General features: G+C 46.8%; 1 protein-coding gene across 1 annotated transcript in view; it reads left to right on the top strand.

Moving 5' to 3' along the window:
• Nucleotides 1-20,235, top strand: part of Il1rl2 (interleukin 1 receptor like 2) — a 41,781-nt gene extending 21,546 nt beyond the window's left edge. Inside the window, 6 exon segments of the mRNA XM_040270832.2 lie at nucleotides 1,424-1,553; nucleotides 2,320-2,456; nucleotides 8,295-8,438; nucleotides 14,824-14,985; nucleotides 16,525-16,855; nucleotides 16,857-20,235. Coding sequence (XP_040126766.2) covers nucleotides 1,424-1,553; nucleotides 2,320-2,456; nucleotides 8,295-8,438; nucleotides 14,824-14,985; nucleotides 16,525-16,855; nucleotides 16,857-16,944 — 992 coding nt within the window. The 3' untranslated portion in view covers nucleotides 16,945-20,235.
• The last annotated feature ends 203 nt before the right edge of the window (nucleotides 20,236-20,438 follow it).

Below are 20,438 nucleotides of genomic sequence, written 5' to 3'. Positions count from 1 at the left end.
CCTCTCCGGCAGCATGGATGAGTCTCACCAGCAAAATGCTGAGCAGTAGAAACTGGTGCTCAGGGATGAACTTGCAAGTGATGAAATGTGAAGTAGGGAAGGGGCCTGGGAGACTTCTGGGGCTCTGGAGTACACTACCTTCCTGATGGAGTGAGGCGGGGGTGGATATTTGCTTTGTCATAATTCACTAACTGGATTCCATGGTTCTATCTCTGTGTTATGTATAGTAACAATACATTTTTTAATGTCTTAGTCTTTTTAATGTATCTTCTCCCCGATTGAATGTCCTGTTCCTAGGACCTCCATGTGTCCTATTTCTGAAAGCCGAAAATAACTTCAGCCTTATCTTGTGTTTTCTTTCTTTTTTTTTTTTTTTTTTTACTTTTTAAACAATTTGTTCTGATTAGTTATAGATGACATTGGAATGCACTTTGACACATCATACATAAATGGAGTATAACTTCTCATTCTTATGGTTATACGTGAATCACACCAGTCACATAGTCATATATGCACATTAGGTAATAATGTTCAATTCATTCTACGATCCTTCCTACCAGCCTGCCTCCTCCCTTCCCTTCACTCTCCTCTGCCTAGTTCAAAGTACCTCTATTCTTCCCTACTGGTCCCCCCTCCTCACGGTGACTTATCATCTGCATAGATCAGAGAAAACATTTGTCCTTTGGTTTGGGGGATTGGCTTCTTTCGCTTAGCATGATATTTGCCAGCTCCATCCATGACATTTTTAAAGTGCCACCTAGAATAAAGAACTATCCTTCAAACTGCACGTACGATTTATGAGACTTCTGGACAAAGTAAAATGAAAACATGGATTTATTAAGCAAGATGTGTGAGTGTATGTGGAAGCAGGTAAGGGAGAGATGACAAAGGGTGTGGGCCCACATTTATTGATGTAAAAATGTGACTGGATTTGGAATTAGAAAACGGTGTTTGTCTCGTCTCTCCCTGTACTTCACTTACGACCTTGGGCGAATCAGTCCATCTGTCTGAAACTTCAATTTTCTCATCTCTAACACGGGGATAACTCTTCCCCTTTCTTCTGCCTTGTTGGATCGTTTACAAGATATGAAGACTGAGGGAGAAAATCCGTATACAATGCTTTGTAAACGGTAGAGCTCTCGGCTGCAGCTCGAGTACAGGTGGTCTTTGTGTCTCTGATATTGTAGGGAAGTGCTGGCATTCGGCAGCATGTGCAACTCAATTTACCATAGACACCCTGGAAGCCGGCTCATCCCTCCTGATCTCTGTCCAGGGGGAGAGAGCCGACTGACCCGGGGCTGGGGAAATTCTGGTACTCAAGACACTCAAATCTCAAAAGAAGATGCATTTGGGAATTCACCAATTTGAGTCACTGAAACCTGGTGAACTTTTCACTGACTATCTGTGAATTTGGTTGCTCTAGGCTCCACTCTCATTGTGGACTGCAACATAACAGACTCGAAGGAGAACACCAACCTGCGCTGCTGGAGGGTCAACAGTACTTTGGTGGACACCTACTACAGTGAATCCAAGCGCATCAGAGAGGGAATCGAGTAGGTGCTTTGTTCCTCTGGCTTCTCTAAAACCTAGCAAGACTGTCTCCACCTACTACTTGCTGCTACTGCTGCTGCTTACAGACAGCTCCCGCCCCCTGCTCAGCCACCGCTCCTCTCGGCTTTGACTTTTGAAGATTGCAGTGTGCTGTGTGGCCAAGCAGCTGGCTCAGAGAGGTGAGCCCGGCCTAAGGGGCTATGCAGCAAAACCTGAAGCGTGCCTCAGTGAAAGAATGTCCATTTCTCTCAACTGCTGCTTGAAACCAGCCTATTCCTATTCAGTTACATCCTGAACCACTGGTCTTTGAGGATTAAATAGTAAAAACAAGAGCCAAGGCAGGAGTTCTTGGGGAGAGAGGACATAGTTCCCAGTGAATTGAGTATAAACTCAATGTCTGAAGGTCTGATTGGAGTGGTGTAAAATGGGCCCCGTGACCTCAGGGCAATAGAGCTTGTGCAGGGCCTAGAGGTGGAGCTGAGTTAGAGAAGCAGGGCTTTTGGGCGCAGAGATCATGTCTCTCACTAACAGAACCGTACTTCCTTGCCACTATCCAGAAGAAAATGCAAATTTGGAACCACATAATCTATACCCCTCATGGAGTGGCTCAGTGAAGTATTCTTAGGGTAAAAAAAAAAAAATTCTTAGGGTGAAAGTGTTCTCCAGGGGCGGGGAGAAAATACATAATTTTGTCTCCAGAAAAAAACATTATGAATTATGTTGGGTTCATCTGACCCAAGCGTTACGCTCCACTGTTTTCTTTTATAGAACCAATGTTTCTTTCCCGGAACACATTTTCTACACGGTAAACATAACCTTCTTAGAAGTGAAAATGGAAGATTACGGACTTCCATTCATGTGTCACGCCGGAGTGTCCACAGCCTACTTCATGCTAACGCTCCCAGGTAAGACCCAGTGTGTCGCCTACTGCTCCGCATGTTCAACGTGCTGGGCAGGAAACGCATCTGACAGACAAGGGGAAGTCACGTGTGCAATGGTGACACAGGGCGGTGGAACTGAGTGTCACCTGGGGAAGAATTGGTGCCTTCTACTCTGCATGGAGTAAGGCTGCGGTAAAGTAGCATCTTTGAAAATGCCACATTCATATATATTGACAATGTATGCATTAAGATTCCAGGAAACTTGAGTTTTCCTTTACAAAACCTCATTGTTCAACTTGTATGACCATTTAGTTGCGATTTTCAGCTTTTAGATTGTGACAAATCGTTTCCTATGCAAATAAAATGCTTATGCATATTTTCACCACATAACTTTGCAAACTTATATATATGATTCTGATATTTGAGCAGGCGTGCTCCCCACTCAACAACTGTATAGAGCTTTTAAAGGATGCATTGGAGGTCTTAAAGCTAGAGAATTGAGAGTAATAACAGAGGGTGATATCAACTAAGTTACCTTGAGATCAACTAAGTTGATAACCTACAAGAGAAGTGTATGAGATACCTTGTAAAATGCTGTGTAGTTTACCAAGGCATTTTTTCCTTGATTCTTTTAGTATAATCTCTCTCTCTCTCTCTCTCTCTCTCTCTCTCTCTGGGTGTATAACTCATATACAACAGAGAGCTTGAATGGCCAGTGTTCCTTAGTAATCAGTTAAACCTATGTTCTTATGCATCTAGCTAAAACCCTTCCAGAAGTTTTTTTCTAGAAGTTAACAGAAAACACAGGCGTTGCTGTATGAAGCTAGCAGATGTGCATCTGCTTCTGCCGAGCTCCTGACATTTTGTGTGTCCACAGCCTTCCTTAGAACAGTGGGGAATGAGGACGTGTGCCCAGTGTCCTGCGGTTCTGGGTGTGCATTCTCTCCCTGGGCTGTGACCAGGAGGCCAGAATCCCTCTGTCCCAGCTGCGTCTGCTCTGCGTGGGCACACGGCAGCTGCACAACTCTCCCTGGACCTGGGAGGAACCGCTGTGGTCACACCAGGAGGGAGGAGCCTGGAGCTTCTCCGTCTCCACTGCCCACGCTTCCTCTTCCCGTTGGCCTCTCATCAGGAGCCCGTTTCCACCACTTGCCTCGGGTGGGTCTTGTGCACCGTCTCTCTCTGCGGTGCCCTTCCCGAGGTCCTGTCCTAAGTGCTGACTTTCTCTCTGCACCCTCACCCCTGACCACCTCACTTTCTCTACGGCTTCGGAGCCAGCCCTGTGCAGGGACCAATGTCCCCCGCTGTGTCCTGCCTTTCCACCCGTGTGCTAGAGCACAGGCACCTTGGCTGACATGCCTACCCTCTCAGACCTCCCGGTTCTCTGTGCTTCTTACCTTTGCTGATGGTGTCCCCGTGTCATCCAGGTAATTGAGCCTCATCTCACTCCTTTCCTCTTCTTCCCTCAGGCCGAGGCCCAGTGAGCTGCCGAGTTCTAGGGAGACTTCCTGTCCACTTCCACTGCTAACCTAGACGGGGAGTGTTTCCAACCCGGGACAGCAAGGTCCAGGTGTCCAGGGTCACAGGTCATGGCTTTACCATTTAGGAGTTGTGTGACCACAGTGTTGTCATGGTCATAAAGGGACCTTCCACGGAGGGTTGTTGTTGAGACTGATTTGGAATTTCGGTTTTTAGTTTTTTAATCGTGAAACATAACACACCTATGAGAAAGGACATATATGATTTACATATTACATAGCAAATAATCACATAGCAGATTCATGCCAAGCTACCACCCAGATTAAGAAAAACAACCAGACACACGTTGCCAGACCCAAAGAGCCTCGGCATTTCCTTCCTGCCTAGATAATCACTTCTCCAACTTTTAGGAAAGTCATTGCTCTTCTTTCCCATCTGTGTTGCTAGCCCTAAAAAGTACAGTTTAGTTTTGCCTGTTTTTGAGCTTTATAGGAAAAGGATTCTATAGTATGAATCCTTCCTATGACTTTCATTTCCTCGTAGGTGTCTGGGTTGTGATGGTACCTCAGTGATGTAGATGTGGCTGTAGCTCATTCATTTTCCTGGCTGTGTCCTGTTCCTTTGAACAGCTAGATCATCATGCATCCACTTTACTATATATGCACGTGGACATTTGAGTTGTTTCCAGTTTAGACTATTAGCCAATAATCCCACTGTGAAGCTTCCTGGATGTGTGTCCTGGTATGCATGCAGAATATCCTCTCTGCTACAGTTTTAGGAGTAGAGTGGCCTAATGAGAGTGTGTTATGGGCCTTTCTATATAATGTCACACTGTTTTCCCATACAATTGGACCAATTCATCCTCCTGTTGCCTATCACAGTGTAGGAGAGAATCAAGGGATAATTTTGCAGAGTGACCACAGAGCCTGGCGTTTTAGTGAATTCTTAAAAAAAGTATGTTTGTTTGCATTACTACTATCCTGGTTCTGGTTGACTATTATGGATTTGGATGATCATATTAATTTTATTAATGACTTCCTTGCTTTGAGAACTTTGTCTGGTCAACTTATCTCCAGGTGACTGTTGTAGAATTACCTTCTCCAAGGATGACTGGAACTCTCCCACTCCCCTGCCTGAACATTAGTCCCACCTCCTTCCCTCTGGGATAAAAATGACCCTCCATGGCTTGGCATTCTCATCCCCCATCTACCTCTTCCCACTAACTTATTGGCTGTCTCCTTTGTCTGCCCTATGAAATAGATCACAGACAAAGGCAGGTCCTCTCTGGGCCTCATATTTTGAGAAAGGAAACGACTTTGAAGCCAGTGAGGGCTGAATTGCTTTTCAAGCGCTGAGCAGGGCAGAACCTGCAGACTGGCTTAGGCCAGAGACAGGAACTCATGGTCAACCCCAGAGAAAAGAGGGGAAGAAGAGAAGCCTTGGAGATACCATGAGACCTGAAGTTACCACTTCAATCTGCTTCAACCTAGAAGTTTGACTTCCTTGTTCAGTAACCTCACCTGAATCTGGCCAATACTGATTTCCATGCCAATCCTAACCGGTCAGTATGGACTACCCAGAAGCACTGCTCAGAAGGCTTCTGAGGCCAAATCCAGGATTAAAAGAGCGAGTGCTATATTTTCCCCAAGTAACATCTGTCAATCGTGGGGCAGCGGGTAGGATCCACGGGTCATTTCATCCTTTTATTCAGGAATGGGATTACACTTTCAGTGGACCTACTTTCCTGGTCGAAAATGAGCCACTGGCCAAAGGAGAATTTTGGGGTTATGTAGGTTACACTGAGAGGTGTTTTAGTGAGCATGACCGTTTGGGCACTCAGGGTATTTGGGATTTGGGGTTGGGGGTTGGTGGCCAGCACCTGGAGGGGATTATCTTGCAAGTCTCTAGGAATCATTCTAAGTTTGAATGGCCCACCTGTGGCCAGCTTCTGAAAAGGATTTATCTGGAAAGAGATGAAAGCTATCCGCGTATGGCTTTCTTTTCCACTCCCTTTTCCCAGGCTGCACTGTTTTGGGGTTTTTCATTTCCATATCTAACATTTTGTCTCTTCCTTTTAGGCAGGTGGAGAAGTTCTTGTTTACTGAATTCATCTTCCTTCCTCCTGACACTCATTTCACATCTCATATGCAATGCAATTTTGGTCATGTGCTTGTTTTCTTTTTTGGTGGGGACACCAGGGATTGAACTCAGGGGCACTCGACCACTGAGCCACACCCCCAGCCCTATTTTGTATTTTCTTTAGAGACAGGGGCTCACTGAGTTGCTTAGCGCCTTGCTTTTGCTGAGACTGGGCTTTGAACTCACGATCCTCCTGCCTCCGTCTCCTGAGATGCTGGGATTATAGGCGTGCACCACTTCAACCAGCTGCATATTGTTTTGTTTGCCCTGAGTTCTTAGGAACCTCACCCTCTTAAATCCAGGCTTCTTGGTTTTCTTGGGGGCAAAGTCAAGGTTATAACTTCTCCATTGGACTTCCTTCTTTTTGCTGAGAACACCTCCAGATTTGAATCTTACCAGTTTGTCTGAAACAGAGTCACTAAAAAGTTGTTTAGATTATCTGTCCCTTCCATAAATTTTTTGATCACTTGTCCTCAGCAACCATTTAGACTTTGTCATATTTCAAAAACTTGATTTTCATGCTATTGGCAAATTTAAAGGCTGATGGTGGCCACATGGACTCGAGTGACAAATACCATTTTTAACAGGGTTTCGGACGTACCAGCAGTGAGTTTTCCATTTGCTCCTATTTCAGACTCCATACTCCCTTTGAAGTTTCTCATTCCAGTGTCATCTTTCAGCACACTTGCAGAGCACAGAGCATCAACACACCTGAATGCCATGAACGACCAGCTCAAGAATCCTGGGGTATCTCTCCTGCTACCTGACACAGGGGCTCTTTGAATCTGATAAATATTGGGGCCATCGTCACCCTGTCATGGCTGCTTATCACACCAAGACCCCTGAGTTGTACATTAGGTCTCCCTAGACACGGATTCTCCCAAAGGAAGAGGGGTGGTGTTGATTCAAGAAGGAGAAAGAAGGGCTGACACGGTTATAACATGGGGTCAGGATGGGATTTGGCCCCAGTGTGTGGAGCATTTCCACCTGGCTGCATTGGCACTTAATCAATATATATATATTTTGGGGGGGGGCGGGAGCACCAAATGTGCTTTTTTATTTTAAACTAAATTATTTTTTAATATATATATATATTTAATTGTCAAAGGACTTTATTTAGTTTATTTATATGTGGTGCTGAGAATCGAACTCCGTGCCTCATACACACCAGGCGAGCTCTCTACCTCGGAGCCATGACCCCCGCCCCCAAATGTGCTTTTTGTTATTGTGCCTTATGGTGCCACGTATTTCAAGATCTGCAACAGGAAACAGAAAGTCTTGGGCCTCGTGATGCTTACAACATGGTGTGGCCTAGGGAAGATGGTGATAAGCTCTTTAATAAATATTCTTTTTAAGTGAATTCCCTCTGGGAGGGACCCTTCATCTTCAGGAGGATCAGGAAGGGGCTGTGAGGAAGTGGTTTGTGAGGTGGGTGGCAGGAATGGGAGGATTTCTCTTCCTCTCTCCCACTTCCTCTTTCCAAATTCCCTATTTCCTAGAGCAGCGTCCCACCTCACCACAGCTCCCAGGTTTGGCTGTGGTGAGGTGGGACGCTGCTCTTCCTCTTTGTGTGTGTGTGTGTGTGGGGGGCTTGGGGGGGGCCTTGCTCCCTGGAGGTGGGCCCCAGAGGTACTGCTCCTTTCCTTGGCCAGCTCTGCCCAGGGCTTGTCCATCCCCATCCTTGCACAGGAAGCAGAGCAGAACTGGTACCGCCTCTCAGAACCTGTCTCTCACCCAGGGCCCCAGCCTGGACTCCTGGCACCCAGAGGCCTGGATGAGGGCTTCCTTCTCAGGCAGCAGCGATGGCTTCCGGGGAGACTCGGGAGTCATGCTCCTCAGTGACGGGGGAGCAATGTGATATAGGATTGTCATCGGGACCTGCCGTGGATCCAGACTATACAGTAAACACTGGGGAATGTTTCAAACAAACCGCTGGAGTGTCTGGTGCTGACCGCGTAGAACCAGGACATGCAGAGCTGGAAAGCAGCTGTCCTGCAGTGGGAACGAGAAGGAAGACTTCTGCAGTTCTCCTCTTCCTAGTGCCCCAGAGCCCATTGGCTCCCTAAAATCATGGCCCAGATCAGATTACTCTACTCCCATACCTGTTCTTTAAAGAAATACTTAAGTAGGGTCCTCATGGATGTTGAGTACACTTTCCTTTGGAATTTATACTATAATGTCCCTGAATAAAGGGCTTAATCAACTCTCTGGATTATGATGATGTTATTTTGCTGTCATTTGTAGCTCCAGATTTCCGCGCTTACCTGATAGGAGGGCTGATTGCTTTGGCCGTTGTGGTCACATCTGTTCTATGCATCTACAATTATTTTAAGATCGACATTGTACTTTGGTATCGGAGTGCCTTCAGTTCCACCAAGGCCATGGAAGGTAAGTGTGTGTATATTCTCTGAGAAATGCCTTAAAATCGGTATCTTGTCGTCAGCATAACCATTTCAAATAGACTTTGTCGTATGTCACAAACTTGACTTTCACGCTATCGGCAAATTTAGAACTCCCTGAAACTTAAACAGTGATTCAGAGAGATCTGTCCACGATCACCGGGATTTTTTGTCTCCAAGAGCAAAGTGCTGTCCTTCTGTGATGTGTCCCCAGCACCATGGCAACTCGAGCACTGTTCATATTATGGGGAGTAGGAGCTGCCCTCTCTTAGGTCCAGGATGTGTTACTCAAAGGGGTTTCCGTGTCCAACTCTCAATGTTGAAGAGAGATGGAGCTGAGTGTGAATTTGAGTTCCCCGTTTCCTTTCCTGCCAGAGCTATTTGACAAGAAGATTCTTCAGGGGGTGGTGTGGTTGTGACTCTGCACTCTCTCTCTCTTTCTCTGGTCTCAGAATGGATGTGATCTTGAAAAAGGTAATAAATCTGCTTTAATGTTCTTTCGTTGCTTGGAAAAATTGGTACAAAGCCAAGAGAAGTCTGCACAGCTGACGTGCGTCGGGATGTGCACAGTTAAACCTTTCCAGTCCAGAAACTTGCAGAGCTGACCAGAGCATGTTTTTATAAGTAGCTAATGTGTACAAGAGCACGGTTTACTCTAAGTGCCTGCTCTTCATATGAAAATTATGGTACAAGTTACTGTCCACTTACTGGATAAAATATAGACGTCCTAACCGGGACTAACTTCCAAGTTAAAAGTCAGGATTAAAAATTGGCACCACAGGGGCTGGGAGTGCAGTTCAGTGGTAGAGCACTTGCTTAGTATGTATGAGACCCTGGGTTCCATTTCAAGTACCAAAAAGAGAAAAGAAAATAGAACAATGAGAAGCATCGGCAGACCCCGAGCAACATAGAGAGCAGCAGGTGCCTGGTGGGTGATGAAGTGCCATGTTGAACTCTGGCCTTGTGTGCCAGGCGTGCAGCATGCAGCGCTCGTAGGGCTGCAGATGGACTGGGAGGCTGTGTATCTGGCTTTGGCTGCGGTCAGCACAGAGTTTGCTCTAAGCGCTTGTGACTGTCATCCTTTTTGAGAAGAGGATCGGGTCCACCACCACCTATTTCTTCTGACACAGATAGGAGTGGTTCGGCTGCTTTCCGTCTTGACTAACAGGATCGCCTGGCTGACGTGGTCTTTCTGGAAGGTCTAGCTTTTCCGACTCCTTGGCATTTGTCTCTCTCTGACTCACTGGAACTCGCAGGAGCACGATTGGCTGTGAATTATTGGTATGGAGCAGAGTGCATGGTGAAGCTGACTGTCAGTGATTTGAGGTTAACAGGAAAAGAAGAAAAGGAATAGTGACTCATGCCAAGCAGATGCGCAGAGCAGAGGAGACTCAGGGAGCCCCACCCACGGCCAAACCTGGCTGTCGCCCCACAACCAGTGAGTGGGCTGACAGGCAGCCAATGGTCCCTTTAATTTTTAATGCCGGAAAGAATGTGTGTGCTCTGTGATTAAATTGCCTACACCTCGCTACCTTGTAATACAAGGGTTGGCTTTCACAACGAGCTGGTGATAGACTCTGATCTCGTTTACGGCTTTGTTTCCCTTGAGGATATTTTCTAAGCCATCTGGGAACAAACAGGGTAATGGATGGCAGAGACAAGGGAGGGAGAGAGAAATGATGTCCTCTTACATAAGTGAAATAAGTCATCTTCCCCAACGAGGCTCATCAAGCTGTGTGACATGGTGAACAGTTAGGTGAGTCTAACTCGTGGTTTTCGTGTGAGTCATTCTCAGGCCCGGCTGAAGTCAGAGAATTCTGTACATCCTCGGTCAAGCTCTTCTGGCAGGTGGGCATGTGTGCACAGGAATGGAGGGATTAGTTTACCAAGCTCCTGGAGGGATGGCACCTGCCTCCTCATACTCGAGGTGGGTGTGTGGAGAAGGTGCATGGAGAGCAGAGGAACTAGGAAAAAACCAAACCAGATACAGTGAACAAAGGGTAGAAAGGTTAAATAAGCTGGAGGTAGAGCTAATGACAAGTCTTGGTTGTTAAAGCTGAATTTGTTTTCAAAGCTAAAGCAAAGGCAATTACAAGATTTATTAATATGCTGTTCGCAGAAACCTTTCAATTGCTCATGAGAGAACATGGTGTTTTCTGGGACTCATTCCCAAGGGAGACTTTTTGGGGGAATGTGCTCTGTTTAAAGGGTGTGATATAAAGAACCCTGCCTGCGACATTTCTGTGGTAAATGTACCACCATATTTTAGGTGTCTTTCCTTCTAGTGACTTCTATGCATGCTGGAGCTGAATACCCCAAACCATTAAAGGCATTTAGATGAAGGTACATTGAACCTGTCCGATTTTTTTTTCTGCTGCTCTGGGTTTATCAAGTCTAAAATTCAACAATATCAAATTGAGAGAAAAGTCAAGAATTGAATAGTATTTAGGCAACCTTTCATAAACACTAGTTTATAAAAGTTAGATTTGTGTGTGTGTGTGTTTGGCAAACAATCAATAAGAGCACATGCACCAACTTTAATATTGAAGATCAGGTTGAACCTCCTCAGAAAATGAAGGGCGCTTGGCCAGGATGTGGATAAACTGTCACCTCCCCAGTATAGAGAGATGGACGTGTGATCGTCCATAGGGCTTATTGTCCCCAGAACGCTCACCAGTAGGTCTGTGTGTCTGAAATGTTCTTGATGAAATAGGATGTGGGCAGCCCATCGTTATTTGCCGTTTCTTTAGCTATGGCTGGGAAACGAATTACCTCAAAATGTCCTGGTGTAAAATAGCCCTTCATTCTGCTTCTGGGTTCTGTGGACCAGGGATACGCACGACACAGTGGGGACAGCCCAGCTCAGTTCCAGTTGGACCACTGGCAACTGACTCTGGCTGTTGGCTGATGGCTTCAGTCCCTCTTTGCAAGAGCCTCTTCAAGTCTTCTCTCTTTGTGTCACATTTGAGCTTCTTCATGGAATGGTGGCTGTTTTCCCAGGGTGAGCATTTCAGGAGCAAGAGAACCCGGGGAAAGTTGTGCTTTCTGGTATAATCTAGGCCTCCTGGATTTCTACTGCCAATTCCAATACCTCCTACATTGTGAGGCAGCCATGGAGGCCTCCCTAATTTCAAAGAAGTGGAAATAGATTCCCCTCTTTGTAGGGGTGTGGCAACATTCTGAAAGAACATGTAGGACCAGAAATGTGGCTGGGGCTGCCTTTGGAGAATACAGTCAGGCACAGTTGCACAAGATTGATTGGGAATAAGCTTTATGCCGTTCCCTGCATGATCTTTTAGTATCCTGGTCAGTGAATTATGGATCGGTCCATCGAAAGTGATGAAAACACATTGCATTTTTTAAAACAAGGCAGCAAAGAGTATTTTTATTCAAAAGCATTAGTCAGAGGGTTAGGGATGAAGCTCTGTGGTCGATCATGTGCCTAGCAGGTGAGAAATGCTGGGTTCACTTCCTGGCACTGCAGAAAAGAAAAAAAAAACTTAGAAAGAAAAAAAAATGAACAAAAAAGTTGAACATTTTTATATTTTGAATTTTAAAGTTTTTGAAAGGCGAGTTCTTGCCACCCAAATGTCTTCTGGGTTTGTAGAGCAAGGTGAATGTGTATCCTCAGATGGCTTGTTTAGAAACAGAATATCAGAGAGAGGACACTTAGCAAAAGTGGTTCATTTTTTTGTTTGCTTATTTGTTTTAAATTAGAGTCAGTGGGGGCGGGGAGGAGAAGCAGAATGAGCAGAGGGAGAATCCAGTGGCAGGCTCTGGGACAGAGTGGTGACGGAGCTGAGGGTTAGCTATAGCTAAGAGACCAGGGGAGCTATTCTCTGGGTTGAGCAAACCACCAACACAAACAACCCTCTTTCAGAGACAAAAGGATCAATATCACCAAATTTTCGAATGGGAAAATTTAATTCCTTCCTAAAATTTTGAAAAACATAAACATTTTACAAAATCTTTCTCTTTTTTTCCTTCATTTTTTCTCTCTTAATAAAAAATTTCTAGTTTCAGGAAGTTGAGTGTGGGACATTAAAGTTTATTCAGAAAAATATCCACTATTTGCAATGCTGGTCTAGTCTGGAGACCTTTAAGATTTCACAGAAAGTTCAGTTGTGTTGGATTTTGGCCATCTCTAGACACAAATTAATTGTTCCCTTAATGAATGTCCCTGATCCCATCCATTAAAAGGCTGAATCCACCCATGATCTAGAATCTCCCTGTCCAACAACATAGATTTAACCTAAGTCTGATCGGGCACTCTTCTGAGCAGGGAGGGTCCTGCTCCTGGTGCTGAAGGTAGAGCAGGGAGCCAGAGTCCCCAATATCACCCAGTGTCCTTCATGGCCGAGGGTGGGGAGAAGTGCATGCATGTGCAAGCATGGTACAATTGCATCATGTGCATGTATGTGTATGACGGCATGTGCCTGAGCATGTGTTTGCAGGAGCATGCACAGATGTGTGTGTACACATGCCTTGTCATTCTCCACAGGATGGCCAAGAATGGTGACCCTCTCCTGGAGATGGGCAGTGTTGGTATGGGAATTGATGGAACAAGAGAAGGCAACATGTCACCCAGAATAGTATGCATTTTAACTACTGTCCAAATAGACTTTTTAATGACTGTTACACAGAAACTAGAGATTTTGGTTCCACTTGTTAATTTCTGAACCTTTCTCCAGGTCTGTTCATCCAACTCCCATAAAAAGAGAAAAGAGAAGAATGGCTGTCCCCCTGGTACCCATTAGGTTGGCTTTGAATTTCCAAAACCTGAAGCTTGAAATCACCTATTCCGATGAGATGCCCACAGCTGGGTGTAACCGGCTCTTCTTCCACTCACACCCTCTACCCCAGTGTGGTTCCCAGGATTCCTGAACAGGCCATCAGTGTTCCCCTCCCACCCTCGTCTTAAGCTGCTCCCCTTTGTGCCTGTTTCCCCTGCACTCTCAGACCCTCATTTCTTTAAAACCCTCTCTGTTGCATGTCTGTTGAGAGCCACAGCCAAAGAAGTCACCCAATGAGCAGCTCCGTGGAGGAGCCAATCAGCTAGATGTTGCTGGGGCCGCTGTGAGCCAATCATCAGCTGGCAGTCTGAAGGGCAGGGAAACAGCCCAATGAACATCACCGCAGAGGAGCCAATCAGCTAGATGTTGCTGGGGCCACTGTGAGCCCAGTGTCAAAATCAGGAGCCACTTGTCAAAAAGAAACTAACTTTATTTTTAGAACTACAAACGCCAAACAAAACAGCTCCAGGGAAAAACCCTCAGAGCCCAACTGCCACCACCAGCTTCCACAAGCCTCTCTCTCCCACACCAGCCTCTCAGCCTCCCCCAATCCTCTTGCTCTTGAGGCCGATTGGCTGGGTTGCGTGGGCAGAGCCAAAGAAGTCACCCAATGAGCAGCTCCGTGGAGGAGCCAATCAGCTAGATGTTGCTGGGGCCGCTGTGAGCCAATCATCAGCTGGCAGTCTGAAGGGCAGGGAAACAGCCCAATGAACATCACCGCAGAGGAGCCAATCAGCTAGATGTTGCTGGGGCCACTGTGAGCCAATCATCAGCCGGCAACTGGAAGTTTGCTGGCAGCTGGATCATCAGTGCAGCCAAAGGGGCCCCAGCAAACTTCCAGCTGCCGACTGATGATCCAGCTGCCAGCACATGTCCTTTGCAATTTTTATTAAGACCTCCAGAGGACGGGGACTTTCCTTTCTTTCTGATTCTTCTGTTCACTTAGCTGTCATCATCTTGTAGTGCCTCGGGTTGTTTTACTTCTGTGTATGTGAATGGTCTGCCCAGTTATGTCCTGTGTCTAGTTCCTCTTTGCCCTGAGCGGAGGGACTGTTCTGCTCTCGGTGAATTCTTGCTCATTCTCAGGATGGTGACGTGGGCTGTTGCAAGGCACAGTCACAGTCCACTCAAAGGCTCGTTCTCTCACTGCAAGGCCAGCCTGCAAAACGGAACTGACAGAATCTACTGGTGGGTCTAACTCAAGAGGGACTGGGCTCACTTTCCCTGGTGAAGCATGCGCTGAGGATGATGTTGGTAGAACCTCAGTCTCTTCTTGTTTGGGGCCCCATTTAAAGGCAGTGGCGTCCATAAAATCAGAGGACTTGGGCTGGATTGAGGAATTGCAGAATGAAGTCATCGTCCTGCCTCAGCTTCATTCTCATGCAGTGGGGATGGGTTGGTGCCCCATTCTCAAATAGTAGGGCTACGGTGGCCTGTGAGGGCCAAGTGGGTGGCTGGACACACAGAAGTCACTGAACCCAAGGACAGAGGGCTTCATGGCAGCAGCTCAGGTGTTCGCCTTGTCCACCGAAGGGGATTCCGTAGGAATCACTGTGTGAGTTTCTCCCATTTCCTTTTCAGACGGGAAGCTGTATGATGCATACGTCTTGTACCCGAAGCCTCAAAAAGAGAGCCAGAGGCACGATGTGGACACTCTGGTGTTGAAGCTGCTGCCCGAGGTGCTGGAGAGACAGTGCAGATACAAGTTGTTCATATTCGGCAGGGATGAATTCCCCGGACAAGGTGCGTTTCAAGTGAGGAGCCCAATAGTAAATGAAAAAAGGGAAGGAGACTCTGCTCACCTGCCCCGAGCGCCCTGGGAAGGCGGGGACTGGAGCCCAGGCAGGTGGAACAAGCTGCCGTCTCTCATAAGGCTCCTCAAGCTGCCCCTGTCTGGGATTCTGGTTGCAGTCCTGCAAGCCCGCCTTTGGAGTGAGGATGTAGCTTACCTGTTCACGTGAACAGGCAGCCAGGAACACAGCTTTGGTTCAGACACTGAAGGAAGAAAACCATCATTTGACCTCCTGTAATTGAGTCTATCTACTGAGTTCCCCAATTGGTTTAAATATACAAGTCAGGTAATGTTAAAGCTGACTTAGGAAGCTCAACTCCACAGGCTCCTTTTCTATCCAAAAGAAGTGGGAGTTTTTAATAGACTTCTCCCATTTCATTTTGGCATGAGGTTTGGGGCAATTCATTCAGTATCTGAACCTCGCTTATCTCTTCTGTAAAATGGGGATAGGGATGCTTCTTTAGCACCGCTACGAGAACTAACCTGAGTGGGGTCCAGTAGGGAGCTTAGGACAGCATCAACATTTGTCACGGAAGTTCCCTCTCATCTCCTTTCTTCTCCTTTGAGGGCTGTGCAGCAAAATGTCTATGATCTAAAATCCTGGGGTTTTTTTTTTTTTTGGTACCAGGGATTGAACTCCCCAGCACTCGACTACTGAGCCACATCCCCAGCTCTATATTCATGTTTAATTTAGAGACAGGGTCTCACTGAGTTGCTTAGTGCCTTGTTTTTGCTGATGCTGGCTTTGAACTTGTGATCCTCCTATTTCAACCTCTCGAGCTGCTGGGATTACAGGCGTGTGCCATTGCACCTGGCCGTTTTTTGCTCACTAGGAAATACATTTGCTCACTAATGGAGCAGTTAATCACTGAGTTCTTCCATGCACTGTGTACTTGTCCAGACACTAGAAACCCAAAGAACCGGTCCTTGGGGAGGTTGACAGTCTACTCTTAGATCCCCTTGGAGACAACTGCACACCAAATATCTGCAGAGCCAGGCTCCCCGCCTCCCCACCCCGGCCCCAGCCCCGCAAGCCATCGTCAGTGGGTGTTATTTGGTTTCTAAATTAGTCACATAAATTCTGGTTATTTAAATAGCTGTAAAGAACAAAAGGAAAATACAAATGTTAGACTAACACAACATTTGAACTAACTATGTTTTTCCTGTCCTTCTAAAATTTATTTTGTAAATCTGTTCATTCTGTAATAGATAACAGACCTTCAGCAACTGGGGGGATACAAAGCTAGGCATGATAAATACTTGTTAGCTAGGGAAACTGACATAACAACAGACTTCCCCAAACAAAACCAAACACAAGTCATGAGAGAGCCAGGAAGGCTTCAAGTTTCATGAATCCATTCCTGCCCAGATCCGGCTGATTTTAAAGGCCGTTTCCTCTCCGCAGTGACCCTTTCTAATGTGCTCCGTAGCATTACCACCCAGGCTGTTCTGCTCTTGAGCTCTTCTGAGTCTTCATTCTTTGTTTCCAGCTGTGGCCCATGTCATTGATGAAAACATTAAGCTGTGCAGGAGGCTGATCCTCATTATAGTCCCCGAGTCGCCCAGCTTTGGTCTGCTAAAGAACATGTCAGAAGAACAAATTGCCGTCTACAACGCCCTCATCCAGCTTGGGATGAAGGTCATCCTGATTGAACTGGAGAAGATTGAGGACTATACCACCATGCCAGAGTCGATTCAGTACATGAGACAGAAGCACGGGGCCATCCAGTGGACGGGGGACCTCACAGAGTCATCGCAGTGTGCCAAGACCAAGTTCTGGAAAAGAGTGAGATACCACATGCCGCCCAAAAGGTTCCCGCCTTCCTCCAGTCCAGCGGCTGAAGCTCGTACCCTGCAATTTCCCAGCCGGCAAATGGAGACCAAGATGGGGCTCATCGGCCGCTGACTGAGAATTGTCCCCTCTTGGTATCTCGTGGCTGGCCAAGGGTGCATTTCATTTGGGCTGTCTGCCCCAAGGCTTGCTCTTTGCACTGCTTGGTTGGTTGGTCTTGATCAGACTTAGTTTTTTAGGGAAAGACATCACTTCTCCGGGGGCCCGTTAACGGGTCCTGGAGACTGGTGAGCTCTCACTGAGCAAGGGATGCATGTGGCATGGCGGCCCCATGGGAATGAGACACAGAGGTCTGTCGAGTGGATATAGAGTCTGAAAGCTTGACTGTGAGTTCTGAACTTGGAGCTGGGGTAGCCTAGGGATGGCGGGAGGGGAGCCAGTGACTTGAGGAAGACTGGCCAGAAGCACACTTTGTTTCTGCCCACCAGTGTCCCCAGGGCTCTGCTCCTCAGCAGTATCTGAGGTGCTGGAGTCCCCCTTCCTCGCTCCTCCAGGGCAGGCAAACAGTGTCACCACAGTTTTGGCCTGGTGTCCCCGGAAGCTACTTTGCGGTCAGCTAGAACAGTGGGAGACCCCCAGGGGTACCTCTATGAGTGTCCTGTGGTCACCCACCCAGGGGACCCTGTCCTTTGAAAGACTTTACCTGCCAAACCAAAATAAGTGAGATTTTTTTTTTCTTTTTTAAACCAGAGGATGAACCCTGGGGGCAGTTAACCACTGAGCCACATCTCCAGCCAGCCCCTATTGTTTTTTATTTTGAGACAGGGTCTTACTAAGTTGCTGAGGCTGTCTTTGAACTTGCGATCCTCTGCCTCAGCCTCCGCAGCTGCTGGGATTATAGATGTGTGTCATCATGCCTGGCAAGGAGTAAGAATTCTTTTTGGTTTTTCCTTTTGGACGCAGGAGGTGGAGTCATTCTGGTCGGAGGAAAGCAACATGTGTTTTCCCTTAGTGAGTGCGCTCTTCTCAAAGGTTAGTTTATGATCTAACAATTTGCCAACGATTTTTAATACTCAGAATTAGCTGTCAGGCCTCTTCACTACTTTGCAAAACCTAACTTGAGGATATTAGTTACAGTGGAACCCTCTCCAGCCATGTTTGATGATCCCAAGATTTAAACAGCGGCCCGTGTTAAGGAAGAGCTATCCAGGGCTGGAAGTGAGTCAGCCCAGGGACAGGAGGCCAGGCCCAGCCACAGTGGTCCCACGTGGAAGGAGGACAGGGTGGCCAGGAGGGAGCAGGTCCCGCAGGCCTGTGCCCCTGGAGTGTCTGGTGCAGGAGCTCCAGAGCCCTCTCCATTCTTTGAATTGACATTTCAAGGTGACTTAGCACCCAGCCCTCATTCAGTATTTGTTATTTAACACCTGCTTCTAAAAACGTTGAATTGTGGCAAAAACAGATGAACCTAAAAATTGACCATCCTAGTTATTTTTTAAGTGGACATTTCAATGGCATCAAGCACATGCCCACTGGCTGTGCGACTGTCACCACCTGTCACCTCGGAGCCTTTCCATCTTTGCAGACTGAAATGGTGTGCCCAACAAATAAGCACCACCCCCAGACCCCGGCAACTGCCAGTCTTCTTCTGGACTGTGAGTCTGACCTCACGGAGGTGCAGTGGAGCAGCACCTGTGGCTGGTTAATTCCCCCCCGCCCCCCCAGCAGAGCGCCCTCCAGGTTCCTCCTGTTCTTACACAGCGCCCCCTGTCGCCTTTCCTCCTTTCAACGTGTTTTCTGCCTCGTGGGGAGAGTGAGAGGAGAGCAAGGACTCGACTTCTGGATAGTCCTCAAAAGCAAGAAGCTAATCAAGGGACCTTCTCATCAGATGCTTGTCACTTCTTTCCTCCTTGACCTCTCTGACATGAGAATTCCTCAGGGAGGATTTGAAGTACAATACGGTTCCCCTTGCACCTGCTCCCCATTCCATCCCCTCACCCTCCAGGTCTTGGTCTGTCCTGGAGGTCTGTCCTCCAATGCTGGAGAAGCTGGGGACTGCAGGCTGGCTGAGGGCAGCTCGTATGACAGTGCCTGGCTTGGAACCTGGCCACACCAGCCAGCCAGCTCGGAGCAGGGGCCACTCATCTCTGGGAGCAGAAAATCTGGACTCCTCTCACGCTTTGTAGAGAACCTGGGGAACCCCCTTGTTCTGATTTGGAACTCCCCTGTCCTTCCCAGTCATTTCCTCCCAAAGAGGCAGGAAAGCAGATGCAGTGTCCTTTTCAGGAAGTAGGGGACAAGTTGGGGCGTGTCCTCTCTACGGGGCTCCTAGTATGCCTGTGAATTTCAGGAAATGAATTCTCCAGTGACTACTTATTTATTCTGATGGCATTCACTGGACCTCAGTTGAGACTAGTTGTAGAAGAGAAATCCGAACTCATCAGAAGAAAAAGTATTTTTGGAAAACCTCTGATTTATGGGAGACCCAGGCCTGTTGGAGAATTCAATTCCAGAACTTTACTTTTAGGTCAAAAATCCACCCCGCCCCCAACCCCATGTGGGTTTGAAGTTTCTTTCTGTTTAAAAGTGTTCAAGATGTATTATTAATTCAAGCTGTAATAACCTTAATGGATGACTCTAGCATATTTTAATATTACTTTTATTAAAATATATTTTGTGTCTTATGTGAAAACTCTCTTTCTCAAAAAGATGACATCTCACATGTTTGAATGCTGGGCAGGGTTCTCCAGGTGGAATGATTTCATTGCTGTGCTTAGAGATTTGCAAAAATGGACACATATTTTAAAAAAAGATTAGTAAGGGTTACCCGTAGCAGTGATAATTTGATAAAGGCCATGGACATCTCTCTTTTAACAAACAAACCATCTTGGCTACATTTTTAGAAGTTTGGCTGACGTGTTTTCAAGCTCTTCAGCGGGAACTTCTAGTGAGTCAATAGACCTGGATGTGGGGTAAAGATGCTTGTGTTAGCCTTTTGTTTTGTGTTTGTTTCTATCTTTATAAGACCTGATCTCAGAATTTTGGAGGACTTTATCTAGAGAGTCAGTGATTAGCAACGTGGGTGAATGAGTTAGATCTAAATATTCTTTGAGAAGAAACTCAGCCTGACAATTTCAGTGGTACTTGATCTAGCCCAGAGGCACACATGCATCACAGGTCTCCGGAGCTGCGGCATCCTGTCATCTACAGGGGGACACAGTGTGAGATCCCAGTGGATGCCTGAAGCTCCAGATGGTACTGAACCCCGTATGCACCATGTTTTTTCCTATAATACCTACTCAAGATAAAGGTGAATGTGTAAATTAGACATAGTAAGAGATTAACAATGATAACTACTAATACAATGGAGCAATTGTAACAATATACTGCAATAAACATTCAGTAAATGTGGTCTCTCTCTGTCTCTTTCTCTTTCTCCCATGAAACATCTCACTATGCTGGACACTCTGCTTCCTGAGTAGATGTGAGATGGCACAAAGCTTGGGTGGACCAGGAATGGCTGGAACCTTGGGGAGTGAGACCCCCAGATAAGGGGGCTACAGTATTTCTTCCTGGTGTGTCTGGAGTCTTGGGCCTTTCCTGGTCAGCCAGTGT

The sequence above is a fragment of the Ictidomys tridecemlineatus genome, chromosome 12 (genome assembly GCF_052094955.1).
Source record: "Ictidomys tridecemlineatus isolate mIctTri1 chromosome 12, mIctTri1.hap1, whole genome shotgun sequence".
NCBI lineage: Eukaryota > Metazoa > Chordata > Mammalia > Rodentia > Sciuridae > Ictidomys > Ictidomys tridecemlineatus.
This window is presented reverse-complemented; position numbering and strand designations above follow the sequence as displayed.